Source organism: Apostichopus japonicus, chromosome 1 (genome assembly GCF_037975245.1).
Source record: "Apostichopus japonicus isolate 1M-3 chromosome 1, ASM3797524v1, whole genome shotgun sequence".
In the NCBI taxonomy this organism is placed as follows: Eukaryota; Metazoa; Echinodermata; class Holothuroidea; order Aspidochirotida; family Stichopodidae; genus Apostichopus; species Apostichopus japonicus.
In genome coordinates, this window is record NC_092561.1 from 12,576,609 (window position 1) to 12,603,411 (window position 26,803).

Genomic DNA, 26,803 nt, shown 5'->3' on the forward strand with positions numbered 1-26,803 from the left:
CAATATTCATCAGTTTCCACAACTACGTCAGAAACGTCACTCATTCAACACGGTCACGTTATTGCTTCATTCATCCCTTATGCTACGTTCTTTAAATTCAGCTGTATGGTGCATACACAACTCAACATGGCGAATCAAGCTCCTCCAAAACCAGTCGTCCACCGTGGAATTGTGAAACAGGTAATCTCCTATTTGATATGCCTGTACCCAGTACTCTGTTTGTTGCTGTAGCTTCTTCGTTAATTCGACATATTCATGTACTTTGGCTTTCAGAACATTTTACTGTGTAAAAGTTTGTCGCGGATCTCCATATGGAGTACGTGGCATATTCACGATGTAGCCTAGCCTAGGCTACTAAAGTCAACCGTTGGATATTTGCACATGAATAATTGTTTTGAATGAACCCGAGTTGAGCCTATACTAGCTTAGGCCAACGTTAGGCAAATTATGAATGTGTACATTTTATGTACAGTGAAGGTATCGTTAAGTGGGTCATCTTTGTAAATTGAAATGAGTATACGGATACTTCTTTCGATTACTTACCAACAGCTTCCTTAGAAATATGAATAAACCCCACAAAAATGTTAACATTTCAATCACACTTCACAGTAGCCTTGGCCTAAGCTTGGCTACAATGGAATTGGTTCCCATTCATTTACTCGTGTATAGTCATACCAAGCTACGACAGTGAATGCATAGTGCTAGGTCTGATTGAAATTTAAGTCAAGTAGCTCATACAGGCCCAACTTTTACCTTTTATGAGATTTTCACAATGTTGTGGATTATAAAATTATGGGTTATCATATGATTTCTTATTATTGTTATATTATATAAGCTGTTAGTATTACAAGACTTCATTTAAGTTTTTTTCACATATAAACACAGTATAGTAGGAACATAAAGAATTAAAGTGAAAGGAATTTAACTAAGATGCCCTATCTGATACAGATAGGCCTATCAAATTTTGATATAAATGTTCTATTCAACATAACTATGCACCAATCATCTGTCGTATACTGTAGATAATTGCAAATATCTCTAATTTGTTTTTTCATAACCTTTTTCTCTACATTTCATGTGATTAAAATAGCAAATAATCAATCTTTTTGTAGATTTTATCTGGTGATGCTGTGATAATCAGAGGAGTTCCCAAAGGAGGTCCTCCTCCAGAGAAACAGATTTGCTTGTCTAATGTAGTTGCCCCAAAATTAGCAAGAAGAGCAAATCCAAACATCGAACACTCTGTGGAAACACCAGATGAGGTACAGTAACTGATTAGTTCTGCAATTTGAACTTTCCATAGCTCACTGGTTGTTAATGTGAGTAAGAAAAGTTGTATAAATGTGCTTAATATTTGTAGATACATTCATTTATAAGATTTTTTTTTACTATGGTCACATGTTTGGATCAAATTCATTTTCTAGCAGCATTGTTACAAATGCAGGATTCTACGAAACAGTATTCACTAATGACTGAATTTTTTTGAAAAAAACAATGAACGCAAGGTACAGAGTTTAACAACTTCTGTTAATACTTAGTGCAACATTCTGTAGAGTCCGAGGGCTTGACAACGGACAGACTTTGAACACAAAACACAGAAACAAGAAAATACATGTGCACACTCTGAGGGTCTGGGAGGCTCTGCCTTACTTCTTTATTCAGTCTTACTAACTAGACTGCTTGTCTAGCTATTTACATAACATAAATGCATAAGAACAATGTACCATTGATAGGAGGAATGTAGCATGTACCACACCAACTATAGACCACTGGTCTAGCTATTAACATAATATATGCATAAAGAACAATATACCATTGATAGGAGGAATGAACTGAATACAGTACTATGTCCACCTGGTATACATGTAAACTGACACACATACTTCTTGTACATAACAGTGCCAGTGCAAGCCACAAAAGTAATAAGCTATCTCTACAATTCATACATCATCAAACGAGCCATTGATGCTTGAGTATGTTTATCGTCATTGCATAAATAGGTATTTACATACTGTAGTGGGAAATGAGTCAGAACTGGCAGGGGTTGGTCGGAATTGCCTATAGTTGTTGGGGAAAAGAAACCTTCGTTCACGTTTGTATAAACTGTATGAATAAAATTGCATTGGGATACTGTTAATAGTAACTTATGACACGGTTCATAAAAGTTGTGAGCAATTGCTTGGCCTTTTAAAGGAATTTTTTAGTGCAAAATGGGATCTAGTCATTGGTCAGAATCGATCAGATCTCACTCTCAGCTTGGCCTAGATACGCTCAAAGGAATGTGTACAAATTGCTTACGGCTGTGAATACAAACGATCTCTCAATGCTTTGCCTTGATACAGTACACAGGAATGTGTACAGACTTCGCATACAGCTTTGATTAAAAAAAATCGCTCAAATATATAACAAATATCTGAACATGTTATGAAGAAAACAGAGATAGGGAATTCTGGAACATTTTAACTCCTCAAAAGATTGCAAGCTTGCAACTTCACCGAGAAATTCCCATCCAAATTGCTACCTTACTTTCAGAAATTTGAACTTTCCTCTCTGCAGTGTAGCTTGCTAATGATAGCGTCACTACTACAGCCCCCCAGAACGAAGTGGGGCGATAACATTACAGTCGCATCACTTTTTAAAATATATTAGATTAAGTTGGCACAAGGTTAAAAAATTCCACTTCTTCTGAACCATAGGATGAAAAATAACTGAACTATGACTGTGGTGATGAAAAACTTAAGAAGTTTAAGTTTTCATATACCCAATAGACTGCCACTCAAAATTCCTTTAATGGCATATTCTTGTATCGTTGAGATCTATAAGTAATATGTTCTACAAAGTTTATGTGGCTCAATAAAATTGGTTGAAAGTGCAGTATTTTTGGTTTTGATGATAATCGTAACCTTTGCATTCATGATGGAGTATGTGGGTGTGTGTGAGTGCGTTTGTGACGCTCAGCTTGTAAACACGATATATCAAGAAGGGAAGGTTGGACCAATTTCATATGTTGTTTGTAGAAGTACCACATTAAATACAAAAGCCTATTGTTTTGGTTTGAGGTTAAAGGTCATTTGGGGTCACCAATGGTCAAATTGTGAAAAGCTTGTAAACACGATATCTCAAGAAGGAAAGGTCCGATCAACTTCATTTTTAGTGTGTAGAAGTACCACTGAGTACAAGAAGCCTATTGTTTTTGGTGGAGGTAGTATGCATTGCATGCCAGCATATACCGTAACCAGTCTACAGCAGAATTTCCCACTTCAGAGTTTGACAGTCATTTTGTTATGAATATTAGTTATGGTCTCATCATTTGAATTTTTACCATGCATACTAAAGACCTATCAATATTGGCTTGTGTTGTGCACAAGCAAATGTGTTGTCAGGGGCAACATGATTCATAGAGGACTGCAGGGACACAAACAGTTTTAAGACGATGCGTCTCTAGAATGCAACTTTTAATTTCTGAGTAACTATACTGTTCTAGAATAAGCAACATTGATGGCCTCTAATATTTGGTTGTATACTGTAGCTCAGTTTGTAGAGCACAAGAGTTTTAATGCTGAGGATACTGGTTCTTATAAGGTTCTATCTCTCAATTCCTTTTCATTTGCATCCGATTCTTTGTTTTACTTCAGCCTTATGCATGGGAAGCCAGGGAATTTCTCCGCAAAAAGCTTATTGGTAAAGATGTTGCATTCACAGTCGAATATGTTGTACCTGGAAGTGGAAGAGCATACGGATGTATTTTTCTGGGTAAAGGTGAGAAACATTTCAGCTTTTGCAAAAGTAACCTTGACACAATATGTCTTCCTTTCAAAGGTTCTTATAAACTTCTTCCTCATTAAGTAGTGATTTACCCTACATGTAAATACATGATGCATTTTAATTTGTGATTTTGATTTCACTTGATGAAGTCATCAGCAATATTTAAGGGAAACAGACTCTCAGTGTAACATACCTTGTTATGGTTAACTCTGGCACTTGTCAAAATGTTTCAAATGTATGTCATTGTCACCTTCTCTATCATTTGTGTGTTGGATTACTCAGCAGAGTGTTATATCGAGCATTAGTGTGTTTTACTAGATTTCATTCAGATTTTACTTCCAAGTTCAACTTATTCCCATAGCTGTAGTGTGTTTTAATCATTGAAGTAAATGTTCATTGAATTGTTTCATAATGGGTATTGTGTAACTAAACTATAAGAATCCGTTTGTTAATGTTCTGCTTCAACAATATATTAAAATCAAATGAGTTATACTTTCTATGTACCTTTGACATGGGCAGTAAGCTCTCTTCTTTAAATTGCAACAGTTGTTATTAGCTGGATTAAGAGATTAAACTTGTACACAGCCAATGAACTTATTACGTTATGAACAAAAGTAGTGATAGTAAGGAGCCTGCTGATAGTTCTGAGTAGTACTACCTAATAAATGTTTGCATACAACCATTGTTGAAAGCAGTTAATGCATGTATCTCTTAATAACAATTTCATGTCTTTTATCCCGGGTAGATACCTTAGCTGAGAATGTTACAGAATCTATCGTAGCTGAAGGTTTGGTTGAAGTAAGAAGAGGGGGCATCAAGCCAAGCGAGTGAGTGTTCATTGTATCCTCATTAAGTATACATATAGTACAGTATTTGTACTTATAGCTTTCAGTAAGAGTTAGTTCTTGAGGAGTGTTCAAAGTACTGTTAGTTACAGACCTTTGGTACTTGGAATACTCAAAACAATTTTAAGGTTGTTTATTATTTCATTTTATTTTAATTTATTTATTAAATATAAACTGTATTGTCTTCTTAGCTGTTATGACTCACATCTTACCCTTGGCAATCTGAATCAAGTACATATGTCACACTTAGTCCTGAGTTGGGTACCAAAAAATTGGAACCGTGTACCCATTATTATTACTCGATCGGGTAAGGGATACCCGAAACCCCAGACCGGATATTGAAAACAAATCACGGAACTAGCCAAACATAATGTACAATGTACATAAATGGCAGATCAGGATGCGACCTTACATAACAGGGCTCAGAAATATACATTTTTAATTGATACTTCTGTTGTTATGAACAACTGAATTTCATGTTTTGATGTATAATAATGCAAATGCACATGAAATAAAGAAAAGCCTTGCAAAAATACTTCTGACTGTTTCTTTTACTACGATCCAGGTTGTGCGTTTTCGATCCGGGTACCCTACTCAGGCATAGTCACACTGCATTTCTACTAAATCTGTTGAAAGACTGTTTAGTTCATGAGCTGATTTAAGAATACAAAAACTCATTTTATAATTATTAAATCCTAAAAGTTATTATACAGTCATTGGGTCACAGTATCTTCTTTGCAAGATATAACAGCTTCAAGCTTACGATAAAAAGTAACTGGCTAATGTAAAATTACTTTTGTTTGCAAGTAATGTTAGTTGCAACTGCTGCCTCTTTCAAGTAAAAAAGTAAACAGAAAGGAAAGACATGTTACGGTCCAAAGACTAGTAGCTCTGAGATGTCGTTTTCCACTTGAAGGTCTCCTTTGATACTAGTAGTGAAGTTGTAAATTTTTTCTTGCATTTGTACAGCGACCAAATGAAGCTCATTGACCTCGAAGAATTAGCAAAGTCTGCTGGGAAGGGCAAGTGGTCCAAAGACCCTGAAAATGGGAGAATTGTCAGAAAGATAACATGGAATGTTGAAAATCCCAGGAACTTTGTGGATTCATTTCATCACAAGCCAATTGATGGTGAGTAGCAATTACTCAGATTTAAATTTGTTTTGGAATGCCGACACCTAAGTTGAATTGCTTAGAGACAAATTTTATTCTGTGTAGTAAGATGTGTTTTGTACATAACCATGTTGCAGATTCCTCACCTGAGGCATTCAATATATATATAGTCAGTATTGCGAAGTTCAGAACACTGCGAAGTTCGGACACCCTAAGAAATACACGATTTCACCATGACAACCTATAGCAACAGCCAATTTCACGAAAAACTTCAAAGCTACAGTTATTTTCTCTCCAAAATGACCCATGTGTAAGTAAGTACTTACATATTTATCAATAAAATGACGGAGATCTATGAAGTCTGTTATAATTACTGAAAGAGCAACTGCGCCACCAATTTTATCACCAGCGCCACATCACATCGCAATACTCTAGCAAAGAAATACCAGTTCCACAATCACGAAGAATCTTCTTGAAATACAACGTGAAAACAGTTTGCAGGAAAGAAAGTTTGGCCGTGTATCGTAATATAACACAATTCTCCCACCATATGAAGTATATTTTCAGGTGATTTAGACCAGAAGATATAGTTTTGGGTGTTTTAAGGCTTAGGTGTCCGAACTTCGCAGTGTCCATGCTACTACTAGTCTTCTGTAGACACAAACATTCTGTTAGCTTAAGTATGTAATAACATAGCTAAACCATACTTGGGTGTGTTTATAATTGATGTCACTATGGGTTATGGACAAATTTAGGATATGGAATTATGGATTTCTTTCAACATTACCTCTAACCCAAGTTTAGCAGACACAGTAGATAACAGTTCAATGAACAAGGAAATAAAGTTATTTTGCAGGGATTATGCACATTTATTAATGAGAAATTTGATGTTAGTTACATTTGTTTATGTTTAATTTCACAATAATATGATTTTCTTTTCTGCCATCAGCTATCATTGAGCATGTGAGAGATGGGTGTACTGTCAGAGCATTCTTGCTACCAAGTTTTCACCATGTTACTGTGATGTTGTCAGGCATAAAGGTATCAGTATGCTTGTATTATCAACATTAACTGCATTGACTACTTCCTATTGAAGGATGATTATTCTACAAAACCAAATCATTTAACAACTTTAAGATGCTGCATGATGGCTTAAAGATTGATGAAAAACATTTTGACATTGAGACATTATTGAACCACGAGTGAACAACAGAAGACATAAATTACAACATGCCAAAGCCTTATCATAGCAATTGATACTACTGAACATTTCAGCTATTGATTTATTAAATCTTTGTTTCTAAGTTTAAATCAATTAAATTAATAGTTAACAACTTTTTCTTAAATATACTGAATATCATGAAAGGAGTTGATGTCAAGGTCTAATATTTTGTTAATTTCATAACACCGAGTAAAACTTTAATAGACTTCGTACTTGATATGTACAACAACCTAAGTAAGTACAAGAATCATAATGTTCTCTGAAAAGGCCAAATGTCATGTGAGTTCAACAGGTGTCAAAGTCTGAAATCCTTGTCAACATGACTCCAAAATTAAAGATGCAATTAATCTGCAAGTTCTCTGATACATTAAGTTTCTTTTTGTGAACATATTTTAGTCAAACTTTGGTTCATTTTGTGAAGATGCCATATATATAAGTAATCTTGAATAGTACATACAGTGTCAGGAAATAAAATCTGCTTGTGTTGGGTGATTTAAACACACTCAACTGGGCTCTATCAGTCTTCCAACTCTGAGCTTCAAGGGGCCAACTGGTTCTCTAAAGTGGTCTCAAAATGTGCCTTATTCTCTGTGATATATACTACTGTAAATAACTTCTTCTTTGGCAGAAAGCTGTGAAAATATTTCACAGTGAATAAACAATATTCTGTTCCTCTCATGAATAACAGCTAATAAATGGGTGGTTGGTGGCAAAGCTAGTTTGCTAGCTCAAAATATGTCAACAAAAATGTCCATTTGCTCATACTTAAAATATCTACAGATACAGTATGTGTCTATATTCACATAGGAAGACTGTTCTTTCTGGATACTGAAACATTTTGGCATAAATACTGTAAGTGCCACAAATAAGAATAGGAAAGCTCTTTATCTTCAGGGTCTCACTTAATTCTTGGACAAAATGTACCTCACTTGCTCTACCTACATCAGTCAAATAGTGTAAAAGTGGAATTTTATTTTGGAAATTATGTTTCAAGCAATCACACTGCCATCAGGCTTTCTGGTTTAATTCATTCTGGCAAATGCTTGTGATATAGCTTTTCACCTTCATAAGATATTCTTGTATAGATTCATTTAAGGAGTCATTGTTCGTACTGTGCATAAAAGTATTGTTGAAAAGACTATTTCAACCAGTCTGGGGCATATGCATCAGTCTTCCATCAAGAGCTTTTTACATGATATGCTTCATTTGGTGAAGTCTGAGATACACATGGTTAAAACTACTATGATCAGACAAAGGAATTGAAAGGAATGAAATTTGAAAAAAAAACCATCAATTCGATACTAAATTTGAAGCTTTAATATATCATGCTTGAACTTTATGTTATAATGTTATGTTATGTATGTTATGTATGTTATGTTATGTTATGTTATATGTTATAATGGTATTAGATTTATTCTCTTTTTGCTCTTAGTGTCCGATGTTCAAACGGGAGGAAGACAAGGAGGTTCCAGAACAATTCGCTGATGAAGCCAAATATTTCACAGAATCAAGACTACTGCAGCGAGATGTTAAGATCATTCTGGAAGGTGTCTCTAACACTAATTTCCTAGGAACAATACAACATCCAGTAAGTGAAAGCAAGCAGTACTTATTAAACATGATACAAACCTGACAAACTTTGGTTGAAAAAATGCAAATAATTGTTAACTCGATCTGCATGTATATCTGTTTGAGGAATATTCTGTAAAGCTAACAATAACAGTTCATATATCTACTATTCTGGTGTTCATTTTTGTGGTATAAAACCATCACAGTGACAAGTTATTCCTTATATCTATAGAGAGGAAACATAAATAATTGTTAACTCTATCTGCATGTATATCTGTTTGGGGATCATTCTGTGGGATGAAGCTAACAATAACAGTTCATATATCTACTATTCTGGTCTTCATTTTTGTGGTATACAACCATCACAGTGACGAGTTTATTTGTTATCCTTATAGAGAGGAAACATTGCCGAGTTTCTCCTAACTGAAGGATTGGCAAGATGCGTAGACTGGAGTATGGGAGTAGTCACCACAGGAACTGAAAAACTTCGATCTGCAGAAAAGTAAGTGATCATTCTCTCTAACCTCATTACTAACAGATAAATATGGCAATTGACACAGTTTCTGTCATTGGATCAGTTGTTGCTCCTATATTTGCTGTGTTGTCTACATATTACCTAAGTGGATCATGCAGTTACTATGACTACTGATAATGAACAGTATACCCACATACAGTATGCCCCCCTTTGAGAATACGTCATAGAGAGTGTACAACTAGATAGCTATCACTGTTTACATGCATTGCAATTTTAAACTTGATAAAGAAGATCAATGTTAAATGAGGGGTCTTTGAAGATCTTAGGGTTGAGAATGGTGTTAGAGGAGATGATTGTATTGTGTTCATGAGTGTCTCGGGTCGTTGTAAGTCGGAGGATGCAAATGACGAAGGGAGTACAGGAGTTGAAGTGTAGTGAATTTATTCACCGGTATGTACAGCAGACACATAATACAAAAACCCTGAAAATAGTAAAGTGAAAAATACTTTTCTTGCAAATCTTGTATCAAAACAATAACATAATTAAGTTGCAGCAATGAAATACTACACTATATATATATATATATATATATATATATATATTTATATATATATATATATATATATATATATATATATATTTATATATATATATATATATATATATATATATATATATATATATATATATGCTTCTTCCCTGAAATTTAAAATTTACAAGTTTGGACCCAGAGATGTCCCTTTAATGAACTCAAGATATATATATATATATATATATATATATATATATACTGCAGCATACGTGACAAGGAAGCCTTGACACTTAAGTTTTAAAAAAACGTGAACTTACGGGATAATAAACTGGCATTCACCAGGTTTTGCCTGGGTACCTTAACGTAGACCCTGATGAGGATGTGGCTGACAGGTAAGCTTTGCATACAAGGAGTAGCCCAGTTACATACTAACGGCTGGGAACACAAAGTATCCCAGGTACAATACGATTTGGGAACACTAAGTAGCCAAATAACAGCATAAGTCTGGAACACAAAGTAGCCCACTTTGAACCAGTGTGCATTACTTAGTTGGGAACACGGAGTAACCCTTATGGTCTCCTCGCTGAATATATACTAACTAGGAATAAACAACCATCCCATGCTACAGGCAGCCTGCTAACACAGTACCCTGCATAGCTCAAAATTAGGTAATACAACATGCAGATGATAAAATAATAATACAGATACCTTACATAGGCAGTAGTTTTGTGGAAATACCTTTAACTTGCACAAAGAATGTAAATTTCTCACAGGGTGGTCTTTAAACAAAAGGAAATATCTTAAATGTGACCTGTGACACATCCCCCGTCTTTAGGAAGATGCTTCTTCTTCCCTGAAATTTAAAATTTACAAGTTTGGACCCAGAGATGTCCCTTTAATGAACTCAAGATGTAAAAATGCGGAAGCGTGCTTCAAGCAGTACACCTACTGAGAAAATCTCCTGTTTGACATCAAATTGAGGGATATACAACAAATATTGCTTGTGGAATCAATTTGTTAATGCACCAGAGTCATCTACCTGAGCAATGCACCCTGGTGAGCTAGATGATACTGTGCCATAACAGATCACTGTTGACTAAGAGTTGGTCTGTGATTATATGTTGTGTGGTAGATACAATTGGTGTTACTACGGATGTACTTGTCATTAGTGTTTGATGTTGTATTCTTTAACAACAGAGCTGCCAAGGAGAAGAAACTGAAACTATGGAAGGACTATCTTGCAGCACCCACCATCGACATCACAGAGAAAAATTTATCTGGAAAGGTGAGGACAATTAAACTAGTACTTGCATAAAGTAAGTCAGCTTAATGACCTTACATCAGAACAAAGAACTGTAAGAGATGAGACTCGCCTAATTTTGTCAGTATGATATGCAAAACAAATTCTAAAAGTACTCAAAACAATTACATAAAAGGTTGAGTAAGTTTTAAGATATATTAGTACAAACACTTATTAATTTGAAACTATGAAATGCCTGTGCATAAGTGCCTAATCAAATTCGATTTACCCTTAATTTATCATTTCTCCCCTCAATCATCTACAGCCTTTTTGCCTGATTTGTCATATCTGTTATAACACAATTAAGGATAGGTTATTCCTTGCAGATGTTAAAGGTTCTCTCAGCTAATTTTGTCTCAACGTATTCCCGATTTAAAAATAAAATCAATGGAAATGAAAACAGTTACTTTATTGAGTATAAGCCCCTGTCCCTCCCTGCATTCTAGAATAACAGTTACAAAGAAGTTGCACTTGTTTCAAGTTTTAATTTTTTCATTTTCTTGTGGGGAGATCTCCCTACAAATCCATATTACACTGATGTACAGTAGGCTAGGGCCTATTCATATATGCAAAGCTACCAAATCATAAACCAATCACATATGATACTGCAGACTTCCATACTAATAATGCTTACTAGGCGAATATAAGTAGAAAGCATAAATAAAACTTCATGGAAATGTTCGGGCTAGGCTACAGTAAGTACAGCAGCCTGTACTGCAGTACTACTAGCCTATGCCTCTTGGTGTATTAGTTGCCTTAGTTTGTCGGCCTAGCTACTCCTAAGTAGGCCTAGCATCGGTCTATTGAACAATATAACAAGGAAGCCTACAATAGACCTAACACTTCGGCCGGTCAACAGTATACAGTAGCATAAATAGTAAATATATAACGTTAGTCGTTAGCATAATTTGCTGCCTACCTTCTCGTATGATCTGCCAGTAAATGCTCCCCGAAGGCAGCATTGGTCATTTTGTCGGTCCCCGATCTTTGTTCCAGTAGATCGTTTTTGGAGACCCAGTCCACGTGGCACCAGCTCAAGTACTCTTTTGTTGCCTGCATTTCTCTGTCCCTTTTTCGCTCACTGCTTTTGGCATCGGGACTCTCAATAAAGCAACCTGGGCCTTCCACCGGCCGACCTGCGTTTAGTGCCCGGATACTGCCGTTTCTTTGCAGAACCCTCAGACATGCTTATGATATGCTGAATGATATTAAGACCATCCAACATATGTGATCGACAGGATTGATCGCGAATAAAAGACAGCCAGGCCAAAAATTTACGATGGTATCAATGTAACTAGCAGTACTATCCTATTTGCAAGTATTGTATTGATACTAATTCACAATCACAACGTACACAGCGCGGCGACCGCAATATACACGTACTGTACGTGTGTTATGCTAACACTGCATGAAACTGTGCAATACATTACGTACATTTACATACAGGATATACACTGTACAGTGGCAGTATATTACATATACCGTATCATGTGACCAAGTCAGAAAGTGGAGTAACGGTGTACCATCAAAACCTATGAAATTGGCCCGCCATCTAAAAATTTCCTAGCTGAGAGAATACCTTTAACCATTTGTTTATAATATTACTGTTGCAATTCTGGTTCAATAGGGAAAAAAAATCATACGTCAGACAACTATTTCAGAGTGAAGTAGGTAAAACATTTAGCTTTAATTTATTAAATACTATTGTTTAAGGGTTTGGTGACAGAGTAACTTTGATATATCATTTTGTAAAGAAATTGTTCATATTTTGAAAATGCACCTATCGATGGGGACATGCAATATCACATCAGCCTTGTGTTGGAAATGATAATCCTTATCAGTGACCACTTGATTTTATGAGTACAAGTCAGTTTAGGAAATACCTTTAAAAGGATCGCAGAGCTAGAGTTTTATGTAGTGCTCATTCTGACTTAACTCAGTGGTTTAACCACTTACGGTTTGACTGAGTGAAAACTCAGGAATTTGATGCTCAGGTTTTAAAGTATACTTATAAGTATGTTTGTAGAAGTATTTATACAACACATAAATGTTAAGCTTGATGTTTCTCTGCTATCTGAAGGAAACAGACCATGTGCCTTGTGGTCCATTTTCTAAATTTTGTTGAAATAATCAATATAAAATGAAACAAGAACATTTGTGTTTGTTATTTGTTATTAGTTACTTTATTTAATATAAACATCAAACTACTTACAGAAGAAGTTGTTAATGATATTTTTGTCTACATCATTTATTTCCAGGTGGTAGAAGTTGTAAATGCTGATGCACTTGTGATCAAAATTAACCCTGGTGACTTCCGCAGGATAAACTTGGCTAGCATCAGACCCCCAAGGTTGGGTCCATTTGGGGATGATCAGCCAAAGAATGTAAGTTTATCAAATAATTCAAATGTAAAAGTGTATCCATAGTCAAATTACTTTACGATCTGACATTAAGTTGGTTGTGCAGCGATATCTGCTATAAACCTCACTGACATCTGGAAAGACAGAGGGATCTCAGGGAACACCAAGATTCATATAATGAATGCTTTGGTCTTTCCAATCGCTACATATGGGTCTGAGACGTGGGCTCTTGGAGCAGTAGACAGAAAGAAAATCCATGCTTTTGAAATGTGTTGTTGGAGGAGGATGCTGAGGATATCATGGAAGGAACGTAAGTCAAATGATTTTGTCAAGAACCAAATTGGAGCGAAGGTCACCTTATGTCAGAAGATAGATAAGAACAAGCTGCAGTATTTTGGACACATTTCTAGGAGAGAAGGTGACAACTTGGAGAAGATCATTACCCAAGGTCATGTTGAGGATCAACGAAAACGTGGTAGGCCAAAAGTTCGATGGGCTGACGGAATAAAAGAGATCACCGGCATGAACATCTGCGCAGCTCACCGATATGCCCAGGATAGAAGTGGTTGGAACGTCATCATCAATAGGGTCACAAAGGGTCAGTCATGACTCATAGGACGACGACGACGACGTGCAGCGATTAACTCTTGTGGTTTTGTTAAGAAATTGTTTTTATCCGAAGTTCCGTCCTTACACTAAAAGCATCATAACATGCAGGATAAGGAACTAAATACCCACCGTTTACCTTTTTATTCAGGAACGAAGGATTAGACCACTTTACGACATTCCGTACATGTTTGAAGCCCGTGAATTCCTGAGGAGGAAGCTGATTGGAAAGAAAGTCAGTGTTACAGTGGATTACATCAAGCCAGCCAGTGATGGATATCCTGAAAAAACCTGTGCAACAGTTTATGTGGGAGACATGTAAGTATTTTGTGCTGCAGCATTTATCTGTAGCCTAATCATGTGTTCAGGTCAATCAGCTTTTTGTCTTTGATCAACTTCTCAAGAAGATCATTTAGGAGTAATTTGTTTTAACATGGGAACTGTTTCTTCCTGTAAGAGGGCTCATCATTTAAATTGAGATTTGTCCAGGTTAGTTTTCATAAATAATGACTTTTGATTGTTTTTGTTTATATAAAGCAATGTTGGAGAAGCTCTTGTCAGTAAAGGTCTTGCCACAGTCGTGAGGTATCGTCAGGACGATGACCAACGATCTTCTCATTACGATGATCTCCTGGCCGCCGAACAGAGAGCTACAAAGAATAGCAAGGGACTTCATAGTAAGAAGCCTCCACCAATCCATCGGGTAGCAGATTTGTCTGGGGTTAGTGAGAGACAAACAAATTAAATAATTAAAATAAGTAAGATACAATAAAATCTGTCTGCTTCATTCACTTGACTTATCTGGAAAACTTCTTTTACAAGTCAATAGCAAGGGACTTCATAGTAAGAAGCCTCCACCAATCCATCGGGTAGCAGATTTGTCTGGGGTTAGTGAGAGACAAACAATATAAAGTACAATTAAAATAAGTAAGATACAATGAAACATGTCTGCTTCATTCACTTATCTTGAAAACTTCTTTGACAAGTCTTTTCTTAATGTTAGACCAACTTATGTGTCAGGAGAAGATCACTCCGGTAGAGGTAACTTAAGATCAAAGTGTGTTCAATGTTTAAATCAGCTTGTGGGAAACATGTACACTAGATATATGATATACAATATATACTATGCCCTTTGGGACTACTGGGACTACTTAGCTCAATCTTGATGTTTAAGTCTTCTTTTTGAGCAATTTGATTTTTTTTTATTCCTATAGGAACCAGCTAAATCAAAGCAGTTTCTACCATTTCTTCAAAGAGCTGGAAGAAGTGAAGCCATCGTTGAATTTGTTGCTAGTGGTTCAAGACTGAGACTTTACATACCAAAGGAAACTTGTTTGATTACATTTCTGTTAGCAGGTAAGCAAATTATCCGGCCATGCTTAATCATCATCCGCCTTATCAAACTGATGTCATAACTAGTATCTAAGCAGCAATAACTTGTTTTGCCTGAAATCTTGTTATTGCATTATGAATCAGGGATGTAAGTCTTCCGTATTTTTACGGAAATCCGTTTTTTTTTTAATTCCAATAAAGTTCCACAAAATTGTACAAATATCAAAGACACAACGCGGCAAAAATGCCTGGCCCGTTGCAGCAAGCTAACTTCAATTTTCACTCATCGATCAAGCAAAATACCATTTCCTGTTACACATCGCATTGCACTGTACAACATTGTGTGTGCCATGTGAACATCGTTGCGTACGTGCGAACTTCAAATCGCCATAGCTTATTTCTGTCGTTGAAAAACCTTGCCTAATTCACGTTGATTCGTAACTGCTGGTGCTCGACATAAGTTTCGGAATTAACGCTTGTGATATTTGTGAGCGGCTAAATCTACGGGATACGCATATGATAGTCGATATTCGTGATCGCTTTCAAATGTGAGACTGTTTTTTATTCCGGATTTCGCTGCGACGTATTCGTTTCTTGGAGCTAGCCTAACATAACGATAGTGTGTGTAAGTAGTCAGAACAAGGGGTAGGATGTGTTAGCGCTAATACTTTTGAGCTAGCCTAACATAACGATAGTGCGTAAGTATTCAGAGCTAGGAGTAGGATGTGTTAGGACGGCATTCCCCCGGTTTCTCCGAATAGTTTTCCGGTTTTTTTGGGGGGCTGCACTTACATCCCTGATGAATGCATGCTAATGCATTCCTCATGCATTGCTGTTAATGACTGGAAGTCATAACTCTTGCAGGAACTGCAGGAAACTCAAAGACAAACTACCTCTTAGTCAATTTTCTCTAACATAACCAAAGTTAGATGGTTTAACTGAAATTAAAGATTGTAATTGGTCAAACTAAGATACCCTTAGTTCATCAGTTGTTCATCAAATGAAGGTATATTAGTGGAAATTGGATGATTTCATTGGCTATTAAAGAGAACAATTTGGATACTGTTCTCACAGTTCATATATATATATACAATGTAGACATTTTCAAATCATTTTAGTTTTTAATTCCTTTCAAGATAATTTTCTAGTGAATAATAACCTAACTGCAATGGTCCTGGTAATGCATCAGTGTGATTCTGTGTTGGAAGTCTTAAATAGTTACTAATCTTAGTTGAAATCTGATACACATCATGAATGGTCCTGGTAATACATCAGTTTGATTCTGTGTTGGGAGTCCTACATTGTTACTTATTTTAGTAGAAATCTTTAGTAGAGATACACATTATCAATGCATAGTCCATCTTTGTGACAGGTACAAATTGACAACATAAAGAAGCAACCATTTTTAATGTGTTTATGATTTTTTTTTAAATGTTTTTCTTAAGGTATATCATGTCCTCGGTCAGCAAGAACAGGTCCTGGTGGTCCTTCAGCATCAGAGCCCTACGCTGAGGAAGCCCTCCAATTTACAAAAGAAATGTGCCTTCAGAGAGAGGTAATGGCTTTGAAAAACAGCATTTTGTTTGATGAAGATTTGTTTTTTATTTTTTCCTTTAAATTTTGTGAATGCATCAGGCAAGAACAGAGTGAATGATGTCATCACAGCAATTCCACTGAATATTTAAATCAATTCTTCACAATCTTTACTATATTTACAATAACAGGTGAATTTTGTTGAAATTATACAGAGAACATTGACAGCTATTCAAATGTTCCCAATGTATCATATTTCAAGGATAAACCAACAAGAAAATATATTATAGGAAATTAAAGCATTTGAAGAACATCTCATGTGATGACATCATAGACACTACAATTATCTCAAATTATGAACAAAATAATGGATAGGGTTTTCAACTAGCAGTGTGGAATATTTTTCTTGTTAAGGTCAGTGTTTTGCTACAGGAACATCCCTTTAATACTGTAATATTGTACCCAGTCATGCCAGCATTAATCAATAATTGGATCTATGAAATGACCAGTCTTACATTAGTATTTCCCTTATGCACTACATTGAGCTTAAAGATTTGGATAAACCACCACTTTATGTCAAATTATATCTCTGATAAATAATTCCAAAATATGTTTATTACCTATTTTAGTTACACTTCTTAAGATTAGTGTTCTTTGAAGATACTCGACTGTAAATAAAAACTTGAACACAGCTCAGTCAATTAAATTAATTCGATCACAATTGTGTTAAACTGAAAGGGAAGCTGATTTCTTATGATTGTGTTTGTCTGTTGGAAAGATAAACCACTGGACTGAAAGTGGTGTTTCCAGAGGCAGTCAGTTTTTCTCTCTAGAATAAAAAATAAGTTATTGTCTGTAACGAATATGTTGTTTATCATACAGTATGTAATTAAATATCTGTTACAGCACCCTTTACTTATGTTTGTTACTCTCCTTCTTGTGACAGGTTGAAGTGGAAGTGGAAGCTCTAGACAAAGGTGGTAACTTCATTGGGTGGTTATTCGTTGATGGTGTTCACCTCTCTATCAGCCTTGTTGAGAATGGTCTCTCCAGGATGCACCCCACAGCTGAGAGGAGCAACTATTATCGAGAACTTCAGGTTGCTGAAGAGAAAGCAAAGTCTGCTTCTTTAAAGGTAAGCTAGCTTGTTTATTGTCAATCAGATCCCAAGTCCACGTAGGCCTGAGTCAGGTAGCAAAACATCAGAACCTGGTACCCATTGACATTACGCGGTCGGGTAACGGATACCCGAATGCCCGGACAGAATATTTAAAAAAAATTGCGGAACAAGCAAAACATAATGTACATAAATAGCAGATCAGAATGCCACTTACATTACACAGGGCTCCGAAATAGACGATACTCCTGTTGTTATGAACAACGGGATTTCATATTGTGATGAATAATAAATAATAATGCAAATGCACATGGAATTAAGAAAAACCTTGCAAAAAATTACAGACTGTTTCTTTACGGGACTGTTTCTTTAGGGATAGCATTAGCCGCGGGATTGCGCGATTCCCACAAGTTGATTGCATTTGGAATAAACTTTAGTAAAAGCCAATTGCAATTATTATTTTTTAGTTATCCCGTCTATAATCCATTAGTAACATCTCGTAAATTTCCTTGTCAGTCTTTCCTTTCTATGAAATAAACGTATGACAAAATAATAATTGTGAGAATTTCTTCCACATGGTTGCCTAACACCACACTAAGTCAATGGGGATATCTAGCCTAACCATATGTTTATTCGCTGTAATTGTGACGCAATTATAAGATATCCATAGAATACTTTCCTCATTGTTATCTTCGACCACATGGCACCCTAACACCATACTAAGTCAATGGGAAAGTCACACTTTGCATAGAATTTGAATAATAAATTAGGAACCGGGTAGTATCGCGTCGGGTGGGTACGGGGGTACCCGGATAACCCATACAAACACCAGAATGTAGTATTTTACGTACACTGTTGCTGTTATGATGGATTGAAGGTTTCAATTTTGAGTAGTTTTCACCGGTATCATATTTTCGTTTCGGTGTTGAGTGATTTTATCCACACACAAAAAAGAATCATTAAGAATGGCTAAAACTTGAAATAGTAATTAAAACAACCATGTACACAAGAAAGTTATTTCATGAAAATAATCTTCCGTATTTTAATGTCTTAATTAATCTTTACCACCCCCACCCGAGAACCAGTACCGGTTTTGTGCGGGTACCCAAATATTCGGCCAAGTACCCAGATGTTCGGTTGCATACCCAGATACCCAATTCAGGCCTAAGTCCAAGTAATGAGTTTTTTACAAGTATTTATTACAGGTGCAACACACCTCATGCAGTAGTTATCATCATACAGAGATTAAATCTGCAATTAGCATTTGTTATTTACATGTTTTGAAGCCTTTTCAGATTTTGAGAGTAGTGTACTAAACATGTTATGCTGTACTTTAAATGATTAATTTTTTTATTTCCAAGGTTTGGGAACATTATGAAGAACCCAAAAACGTGAGTACAGTTGAAGAAACAGAACGAAAGACTAACTTTAAGAGAGTCTTTGTGACAGAAGTTGGGAAAGAGTTAGACTTTTATGCTCAACATGCAGAATCAGGTAATTACTGTCATGTCTTGAATATGATTAATCACTCACATGTTTCCTTTTGCTTAACTTTACTTACGGTAATGTCTTTTGCATTTATTTTATTTAAGCTCCAATAATTTCCTATCACTAATTTAGTTAAATTGAAGTACATAATTATTTTATAATTTATTATGTTTTTTGGTGTAAAGTTAAATGGGATTTATGTCCGATAGCCTAATCAGTCTGTTTCATTCAGTAGTTGTAATAATAATTGTAACAAGCTTTAGAGCGCACCTCTTGGTTGATTAGGGAGCTATATAAATTTGGTATTATTATAATTATTATCTTCAAACAAGTACTTTCAAGCATGAACTGCTTCAGACAGATACATCTGTCAAATTGTAATACCCGAAAAAAACAAACAATTGTGTTACAGTTATTTCATGAAACTGTTAATGTACATAACAGTTAGCGAGTAAGATGTCGATTTAATCATTTCTTTATGTAAGACAGGTATGCTGCATGATTTAATGTGGGAGAGACGTCAATGAGCAGTTCTCTGCTACAGAGGCATCGTCTTGACTCAAGTAGAAGTGAAATCACCAAGATCACTAATCTAGCTACAATTATTCTGCTGGTATGGTTGAATTCTGACATTGTTTACGCAGGTCCACAGTTAGAACAGCTGATGGAACAACTACGTAGTGAATTAGAAGCCACCCCACCTCTTCCAGGGGCATTCACACCTCGCTCTGGAGACCTGTGTGCGGCCAAGTTTGTAGATGATCAGTGGTACAGAGCTAAAATCGAAAAGGTTTCTGCTGACAGTGTCACCGTCTATTATATTGATTATGGAAATGTAAGTGCTTGTATTTTTATCCTATTTATTGAGCTGTAAAATCACATTTAAAAAGATTGCAATGTTGTTCTTACTCACAATACATTGTATATTTAATCAAAACCTATAAAACCTTATCAGCCAGAATTAAGTGCTCATGCCTTTATTTTTAAAATCACACTTGCACTCAAATGATATTGAGGATTTTTGATGTTTACCTGCCGCATCACATGTGAGAATGTAACTTTTGTAACAGGGAATTAAGATTGCATAATTGGTATGACCATTGTATTTCAGAGGGAGGATACAGCAGCTGTTAAGCTAGCAACACTTCCACCTGCTTTCCATACATTAGCTCCTCAAGCTCATCACTACATCCTTGCCTGTGCTCTACTTCCTGAAGATGTAAGTATCACCTCACAGCTCAACCATCTGGTTGCTACTTATATGTTGGTCCTGCTTGTGTAGTACAGCACACAACAGGCAAACTACAGGAACAATGCACATCAGACAAGGTGCCATGGATATGTATAACTTTGACAGACAACATGTCATTTTCCTGTGGTTTTTTTGTTGTGATGTTGGTTCAAGTATGTAAACATTAGTCTACTTTTGTGTAACATTGTCAAATTTACTCATTTGTGTTAAGATGGGATTGATAACACAATTTGGCATTTCAACAAATACTTCATATTTTGTCAAGTTGAGTGTAAAATTTTGACAAAAGTTTGATTCCTTGCCTAAGGCGGAAGGGATGTATGCGATGGTGATGGCGTGTGTGTGTATGTTTGTATGTTTATATGTATTAGTGTTAGCACGGGTATCCGGGTACCCACCCGACGGGATGCTACCTGGTTCCTAATTTATTACCCGAATCCTACACAGCAATATTGAAAGTATTCCATGGATATCTTATAACTGCGTCACAATTTCAGCATATAAACAGATGGTTAGGCTAGTATTTCCTATTGATTTAGTGTGTTGTTAGGCTACCATGTGGTCGAAGATAACAATAATGAAATTATTCCATGGATATCTTATAACTGAAAAGGCTGGTCAAAGGCTGAAAACCATGTAAACACGATATCTCAAGAAGTAAAAGTTGTTATAACTTTACACTGTATGGGTACCACATTCTGTAAAAGAAGTCTATTGGTTTTGGTGGAGGGCAAAGGTCATTTGGCATCACCAGGGGTCAAATTGTGAAACCCTTGTAAACACGAATCTCAAGGAAAGCTTTGGAGGACCTCATATGTAGTGTGTAGTAGTACCACATTGAGTACAAGAAGCGTATTGTTTTTGGTCAAAGGTCATTTGGGGTCACTAGGGGTCAAATTGTGAAAACCTTGTGAACACGATATCTCAAGAAGGGAATCATGGGCAGACCTCATATTAGTTTGTAGGTGTACCACATTCTGTCAAACAGGCCTATTGTTTTTGTTGGAGGATAAAGTTCATGTGGGGTCACCAGGGGTCAAATTGTGAAAACCTTGTAATCACATTATCTCAATACAGAAAGCTTGGGCCAACCTCTAATTTAGTGTGTAGAAGTACCACATTGAGTTAAAGAAGCCTATTGTTTTTGGTGGAGGTCAAAGGTCATTTGGGGTCATCAGAGGTCAGATCATGAAACCCTTGTAAATATGTACACCATCACTATACATTACGTCAGATTCATGAAGAAAACTGCTCATGTAACATCATCGAAATCACAATGCATTTTTGCATTCTGCTTTGTTTTGTGTGGTGATTGTTTTTTCAAGCAGATACATGGAGAAAGACATAAGCTTTAATTGAGCATAAGGATATTTTTTTTATGTTGTGAAATGCCAAATCTCACAAGTGATATAGGAACTATATTATCCTAGAAACTCTTTACAAAACATCAAAGTGATAGCACACATAGCTTGCTAACATGTTTGGTCATGTGATTATTGCTGTGTTTGATCGCTGTGTTTTGCAGGAAGAATTCCGTCAGGATGCAGTAGCTGCATTCAGAAGGGATACCCTGAACAACCAGTTTCTGTTAAACACCGAATACCGCAATGGTTCGATTGAGTATGTCACCATCCAGACACAAGAAAAGCAGGGAGATGTTGCAGCAGGACTCATCGCAGATGGTCTCGTCCTGGCAGAAAGACGCCGTGAAAGGAAACTGGCCAAACTGGTTGTGGATTACTCCAAAGCTCAGGAAGCTGCTAAGAAAAACCGAGTAAGTTAACTTAGGTGTACCATGGCATCACTACGTACGGTTATCTAGTCATTAATGCTTACTAGATGATGGTTTCCTCCTATGACTTCCAGAGTAAAGTTAAGCATTTGTATTTGATAAGTGAATATTGTTTAATTGTTCAATGCAAGTAACTTCATATGTTTTTCATTTAAAGTTATGCTCTTGCATCCTCAAGATACCATTCACTATACCATATATTGTGGCTGAGACGCATAATGTTGATTTACATCACATGTAAAGGGGTTACAAGACAATTTCACTGCTGTTGCAGTGTTCATCATTATTTTAAATAGGGTGGGATAGTCAAGCTATTAAAGTACTTTGTAATATTTCAGTAGCAAATTATATCAAACAGTTTAACTAAACCAACTTGTGCTGCTTTAAATAAGTCTCAAGGAACATTCATTGTTTTGTATTGTATTCATTGTATTGTTAGTTGTCATTTTCCTTTGATATTAATTGAGATATTTTATCTTCACAGTTAAACATCTGGCGCTACGGGGACATTACTGAGGACGATGCTCGTGAATTCGGCTATAGCGGCTAAATGCTGGGAAACATAGGCTTAGTTTTTCAGTGTGGTCTTAATTTTCTCCTTCTCTTTGTAATAAGAGGCATGACTATACAAGTCCTTCCTTTAAAGTACTTAAAGATAGCCTCAACTGACGTCTTCTGTTTGCTTCTCCTTTTACTCATTCTTTGGAGAGTGGGGTGCAAAAATCAAAAAAGTAATCTCCCTGTTGCAATATTTTAATCAGGAAATCATCATTGCATATGTACCTAAATATGAAATATTCATACACTATTACCCCAATTAACACAATTATCATATCAGTATGTGCTATTAGATCCTTATCATTATTGTCAATTTGGTCATTTACAATGACCTATTATGACTAATCATATAGCCAGTCTCACAATCTGAGAAGTTAAGTTGCCAATAGAGAAACTTAAAAATTGAATCCTACTAAATTTAAACTAGTATTCGGCATATTTTCTGACTTAAAATCTGATCCCTCAATCCTGGTTTTTCATTTCATTTTCAGTTTTATTGTTTAACTTTTTCGTTCTCTTAGATGTATGTATGTTTTGTTTCTTTGACTGGTTTGCGTTGTTGGCATTATAGTATTTCATCCTTTCTAAAAGACCACACTGAAGAAGCCAGCCTATATTCCAATGGACAACTTGCACAAGATTGAATCTAGCTCAATTGTTTAACTAATTATGATGTTACATTTTAGTCTAAAAGAGGACACTTCCGTTATCTGCATATAATGGTGAAGGGGTTTGAACTATAAACTTCCCTAAGAAATCCTTAATGTTTAAGTCGTCTTTAAAAGTTGATTATGCAAAGAATATTGATGTTGTTTTTCAATGTCAACATTTGCACCTAGCGAATATGAGCGATATATAATGAATCATTCATAAGTTCACTTGAATGAATTGATCAATTTTGTCGGTTTTGACAAATGCATCTATTTTAAATTGAATTTGGTTTCATACCTTGAAACAAGGTTATTTTTAAAGAAAATCATGTCAAATGTTTGAAGGAAGCAAAAAAAGCATCAAGACTAATTCACTTGGTTTTCATCATTTTGTTGCTTCTGTGATCAGAGTAAAGATATTTTGCACTTGGGGAGGGGGGGAGGTTCAAGAAGCTTGGAAAAAAACCAAACAACAGAAGAATTTTTACCATTGCTTCAATTAATGAAACTCCAGCTAGAAATCTGAGCAGGTTTTCCTGCTTTAGGACAGTGGAATACCACCTGCCCCAACCATTTGCCATGCATTCTCCTCAAGTGGTCCTACCCTTGGTTTAGACAGTATTAACAACAGAAGAAGGGCAGATTCATCTTAAAACCACATAGAAATACAATGCTGTGTTCTTTAGGGAAGGATTTCAAAGATGCTTTCCCTTCTTGTGAATTGCCATACAGTGTTGTACATTACAAATCACATAATTTCCCATTGCTATGACAAATCTTACGGTTTCTCTACTTGAGAGGAGCATCCCGTTCGCATTCGACCTAACTGTACCCCGCCACAGACGAGGCTCGAAACGGTGTCTACTCATCATTCCACGGCGGGTTGTCTCCTCTCTCAGAGAGGAGCAGAAGATAAACCGGTTCGTTTTGCGACCAACTGGACCGTCCCCCAGCGCTCAGTTCAAAGCAGAGGATAGGCCACATTTTCCTATATGTGTCTCCTCTGCCATCTAGGAGCTCCAAAACGGTCAGTTTCCAGTCCCTTTCGTTTTCGACCAAAAACGGCGTGTTCCCCTTCCCGGCGGGTTCTCTTTCTTAAATGGATGTATGCACCATTTCCCGGAACTTGGAGGGCTGTTCCCTCTCCAGCGGCACATGCCAAAAAAAACGCTAGATTTGCAAAAGTAAAACCCCAGAAAACAACTGTAGAATCAACAAAATTACAACTAATTCATACGAAATTTAACTGCAAGAAACGATTCTCGTCTCAATCCGCGCTAAGGCTGTGTACTCACACAGTAAACTCACACAATAGCCCACAGTTCCTCTCCTCACGTTTACTACACTGCACACGTGCGCCTCAGCTGTAAGTAGTAGTAGTAAGTTGGGTCTCGTCTATCCGACATGTTCAGTGATTAACCTCCGCCACGTATCACGATCTTGCGCAAGGTTTATTGCTTCCTCGAAATTGTTAATGTTAACGTCTTTAAATTGCGACTTTATTTTTTTTCCAAGCAAGGTAGTTACGGGCATTCCTAATGGTTTCGCAGTATGCCTCAATGCTTCTCTTAAAAAGGGTGTGAAGACTCACCGCGCAAAAAGAAACGTCTAATGCCGGTAATTTGACCTAGTTTCGAATGAGGTGTAACAGAAGTGTTAAACACCACAATCGATCCCAGAAAATACACACACAGCTTGCTACCGTCGGTAATTAGACACTAGTGTACAGTCAGTACATACAGCTGCGGTCAATACCCACAGCACAGTATACAAACCATACATCGATGGACATCTCAGGTCCAGCTAAAGATAACAATTAAGGTATCACGTTTCATAACAAACACGAACAAAACGTCACTTGCAAGCAACAGAAAGTTAACTTTTTCAGATGGCCACACACGGTTTGAAGCGAGTCTTCAATGCCTTTAAAGCAACCTTTGCTGGAGCGTTCTCCTGGAGTCTTGCTACATGACCGGAAAACCTCAACTTCTATGTGCGACTATGGATGACCAAGGTGTTTGGTTAGTTTCATTGTAGAGCTCATCGTTTGATAACCAATTGTTATTGGTCCATCTAATGTTGAAAATATTACGAAGTGGTCTCCTTTGAAAAGTGTCAATTTTGCGATCAAGATCCTTCGTTGTGTCCCACAGTTCGCAATTGTACAAAAAAATACTCATTAATAAAGCCTCGAAAATCCTAAGCTTAATGTTTCGGCTTATGTTTTTGCTTTTGAAAATACTTGGTGTGACAGCTGTACGTACGTTCAGCATTATTCATAATAAATATATCGACCGCGATAACATTGTGTAAAAGTAACAAAATAGGTTCAGTGTGTTTCCAAGCGGTAATTTCACCTCGAATGTTTCGGATACGTGCAATTTTTTTTGTGAACCATCAATTTCGGGCAAAAAAAAGGGCTAGATTTGGCCTATTTTGAAAAAAAACGTACGCTAGAACACCAGAAAAGTCTAAAAACGCTAAATCTAGTGTAAAAACGCTAACGCTGGTAACACTGTTCCTCTCTCCAAAAGGAGCACATCCGTTCGTTTTCGATTTAAGCGGCCTGTTCTCCGCGCCAAAAAGGACTCAAAAAGTGGCACAAAATAAGGTGTAGGCTTCATTAGGCATGGGAATTGGGCATTAGGCATGGGAATTAGAGGGGTATCTCCTTTCACGGAGAGGTGCACCCCTCTCATTTTCGATCTAGAGGGCCTGTTCGGCATTGAAGAAGCCCCAAACTGTGTCTAGGCACTATTTCCAAAAGGGTTGTTTTCTCTCGCGGGGAGGAGCACTCCCGTTCGATTTCAACCTCGACTGCCTGCTCCCCTCCTTTTAAGTGGGTGTAGGCCGCATATCCCAGGAGGGGTGTTTCCTCTCGCCTACAGAAGTACTCGATATCGTTTTCTACCTAAACCGCTTCTTCCCTACCCCTAAAAGTCACCATTTCCCATAGGGGTGTCTTCTCTCGCCATGAGGACACCCCGTTTGTTTTTAACCAAAACGGCTTGTTCCCATTCTCTAAAGGAGTTCCACAGAAGGTGCAGGCCCCATTTCACAGAGGAGTTTTTTCTTGCCAAGAGGAGTCTGTTCCCCGTCCCCAGGCGTCTCAAAAGTGGGTGAAGGTACCATTTCCCGGAAGGGTGTCTCCTCTCGCCTAGAGGAGCACCCGACTTCGCTTTCGAACTTAACAGCTTGTTCTCTACCCGTGAAAGTGCTGAATTGGTGCAGTCCCAATTATCCAAGGAGAAACCTATTCGTTTTCGACCAAAATGGGTTTTTTTCGTGCCCCGAA

The 26,803-nt window shown here is 36.7% G+C and overlaps 1 protein-coding gene across 1 annotated transcript; it reads left to right on the forward strand.

Annotated features, from left to right (window-relative positions):
- The first annotated feature begins 22 nt into the window (after window positions 1-22).
- LOC139967763 (staphylococcal nuclease domain-containing protein 1-like) lies at window positions 23-23,878 on the forward strand. Its single transcript, XM_071971834.1, has 20 exons — window positions 23-180; window positions 1,113-1,262; window positions 3,636-3,759; window positions 4,511-4,592; window positions 5,580-5,740; window positions 6,672-6,763; window positions 8,377-8,532; window positions 8,909-9,015; window positions 10,718-10,805; window positions 13,079-13,204; window positions 13,938-14,104; window positions 14,324-14,507; window positions 15,001-15,142; window positions 16,564-16,673; window positions 17,598-17,786; window positions 19,130-19,262; window positions 19,901-20,091; window positions 20,368-20,475; window positions 22,034-22,282; window positions 22,785-23,878. The coding sequence occupies exons 1-20, from the start codon at window positions 106-108 to the stop codon at window positions 22,848-22,850; spliced, it is 2,700 nt and encodes an 899-aa protein (XP_071827935.1). The 5' UTR covers window positions 23-105; the 3' UTR covers window positions 22,851-23,878.
- The last annotated feature ends 2,925 nt before the right edge of the window (window positions 23,879-26,803 follow it).

Bases quoted from the DNA above. Each gene is read 5' to 3' on its own strand.
- LOC139967763 (XM_071971834.1), top strand. From the start codon at position 106: ATGGTGCATACACAACTCAACATGGCGAATCAAGCTCCTCCAAAACCA. The intron at 4,593-5,579 runs GTGAGTGTTCAT...GCATTTGTACAG, and splicing joins GGGGGCATCAAGCCAAGCGA to CGACCAAATGAAGCTCATTG. The intron at 20,476-22,033 runs GTAAGTATCACC...TGTGTTTTGCAG, and splicing joins GTGCTCTACTTCCTGAAGAT to GAAGAATTCCGTCAGGATGC.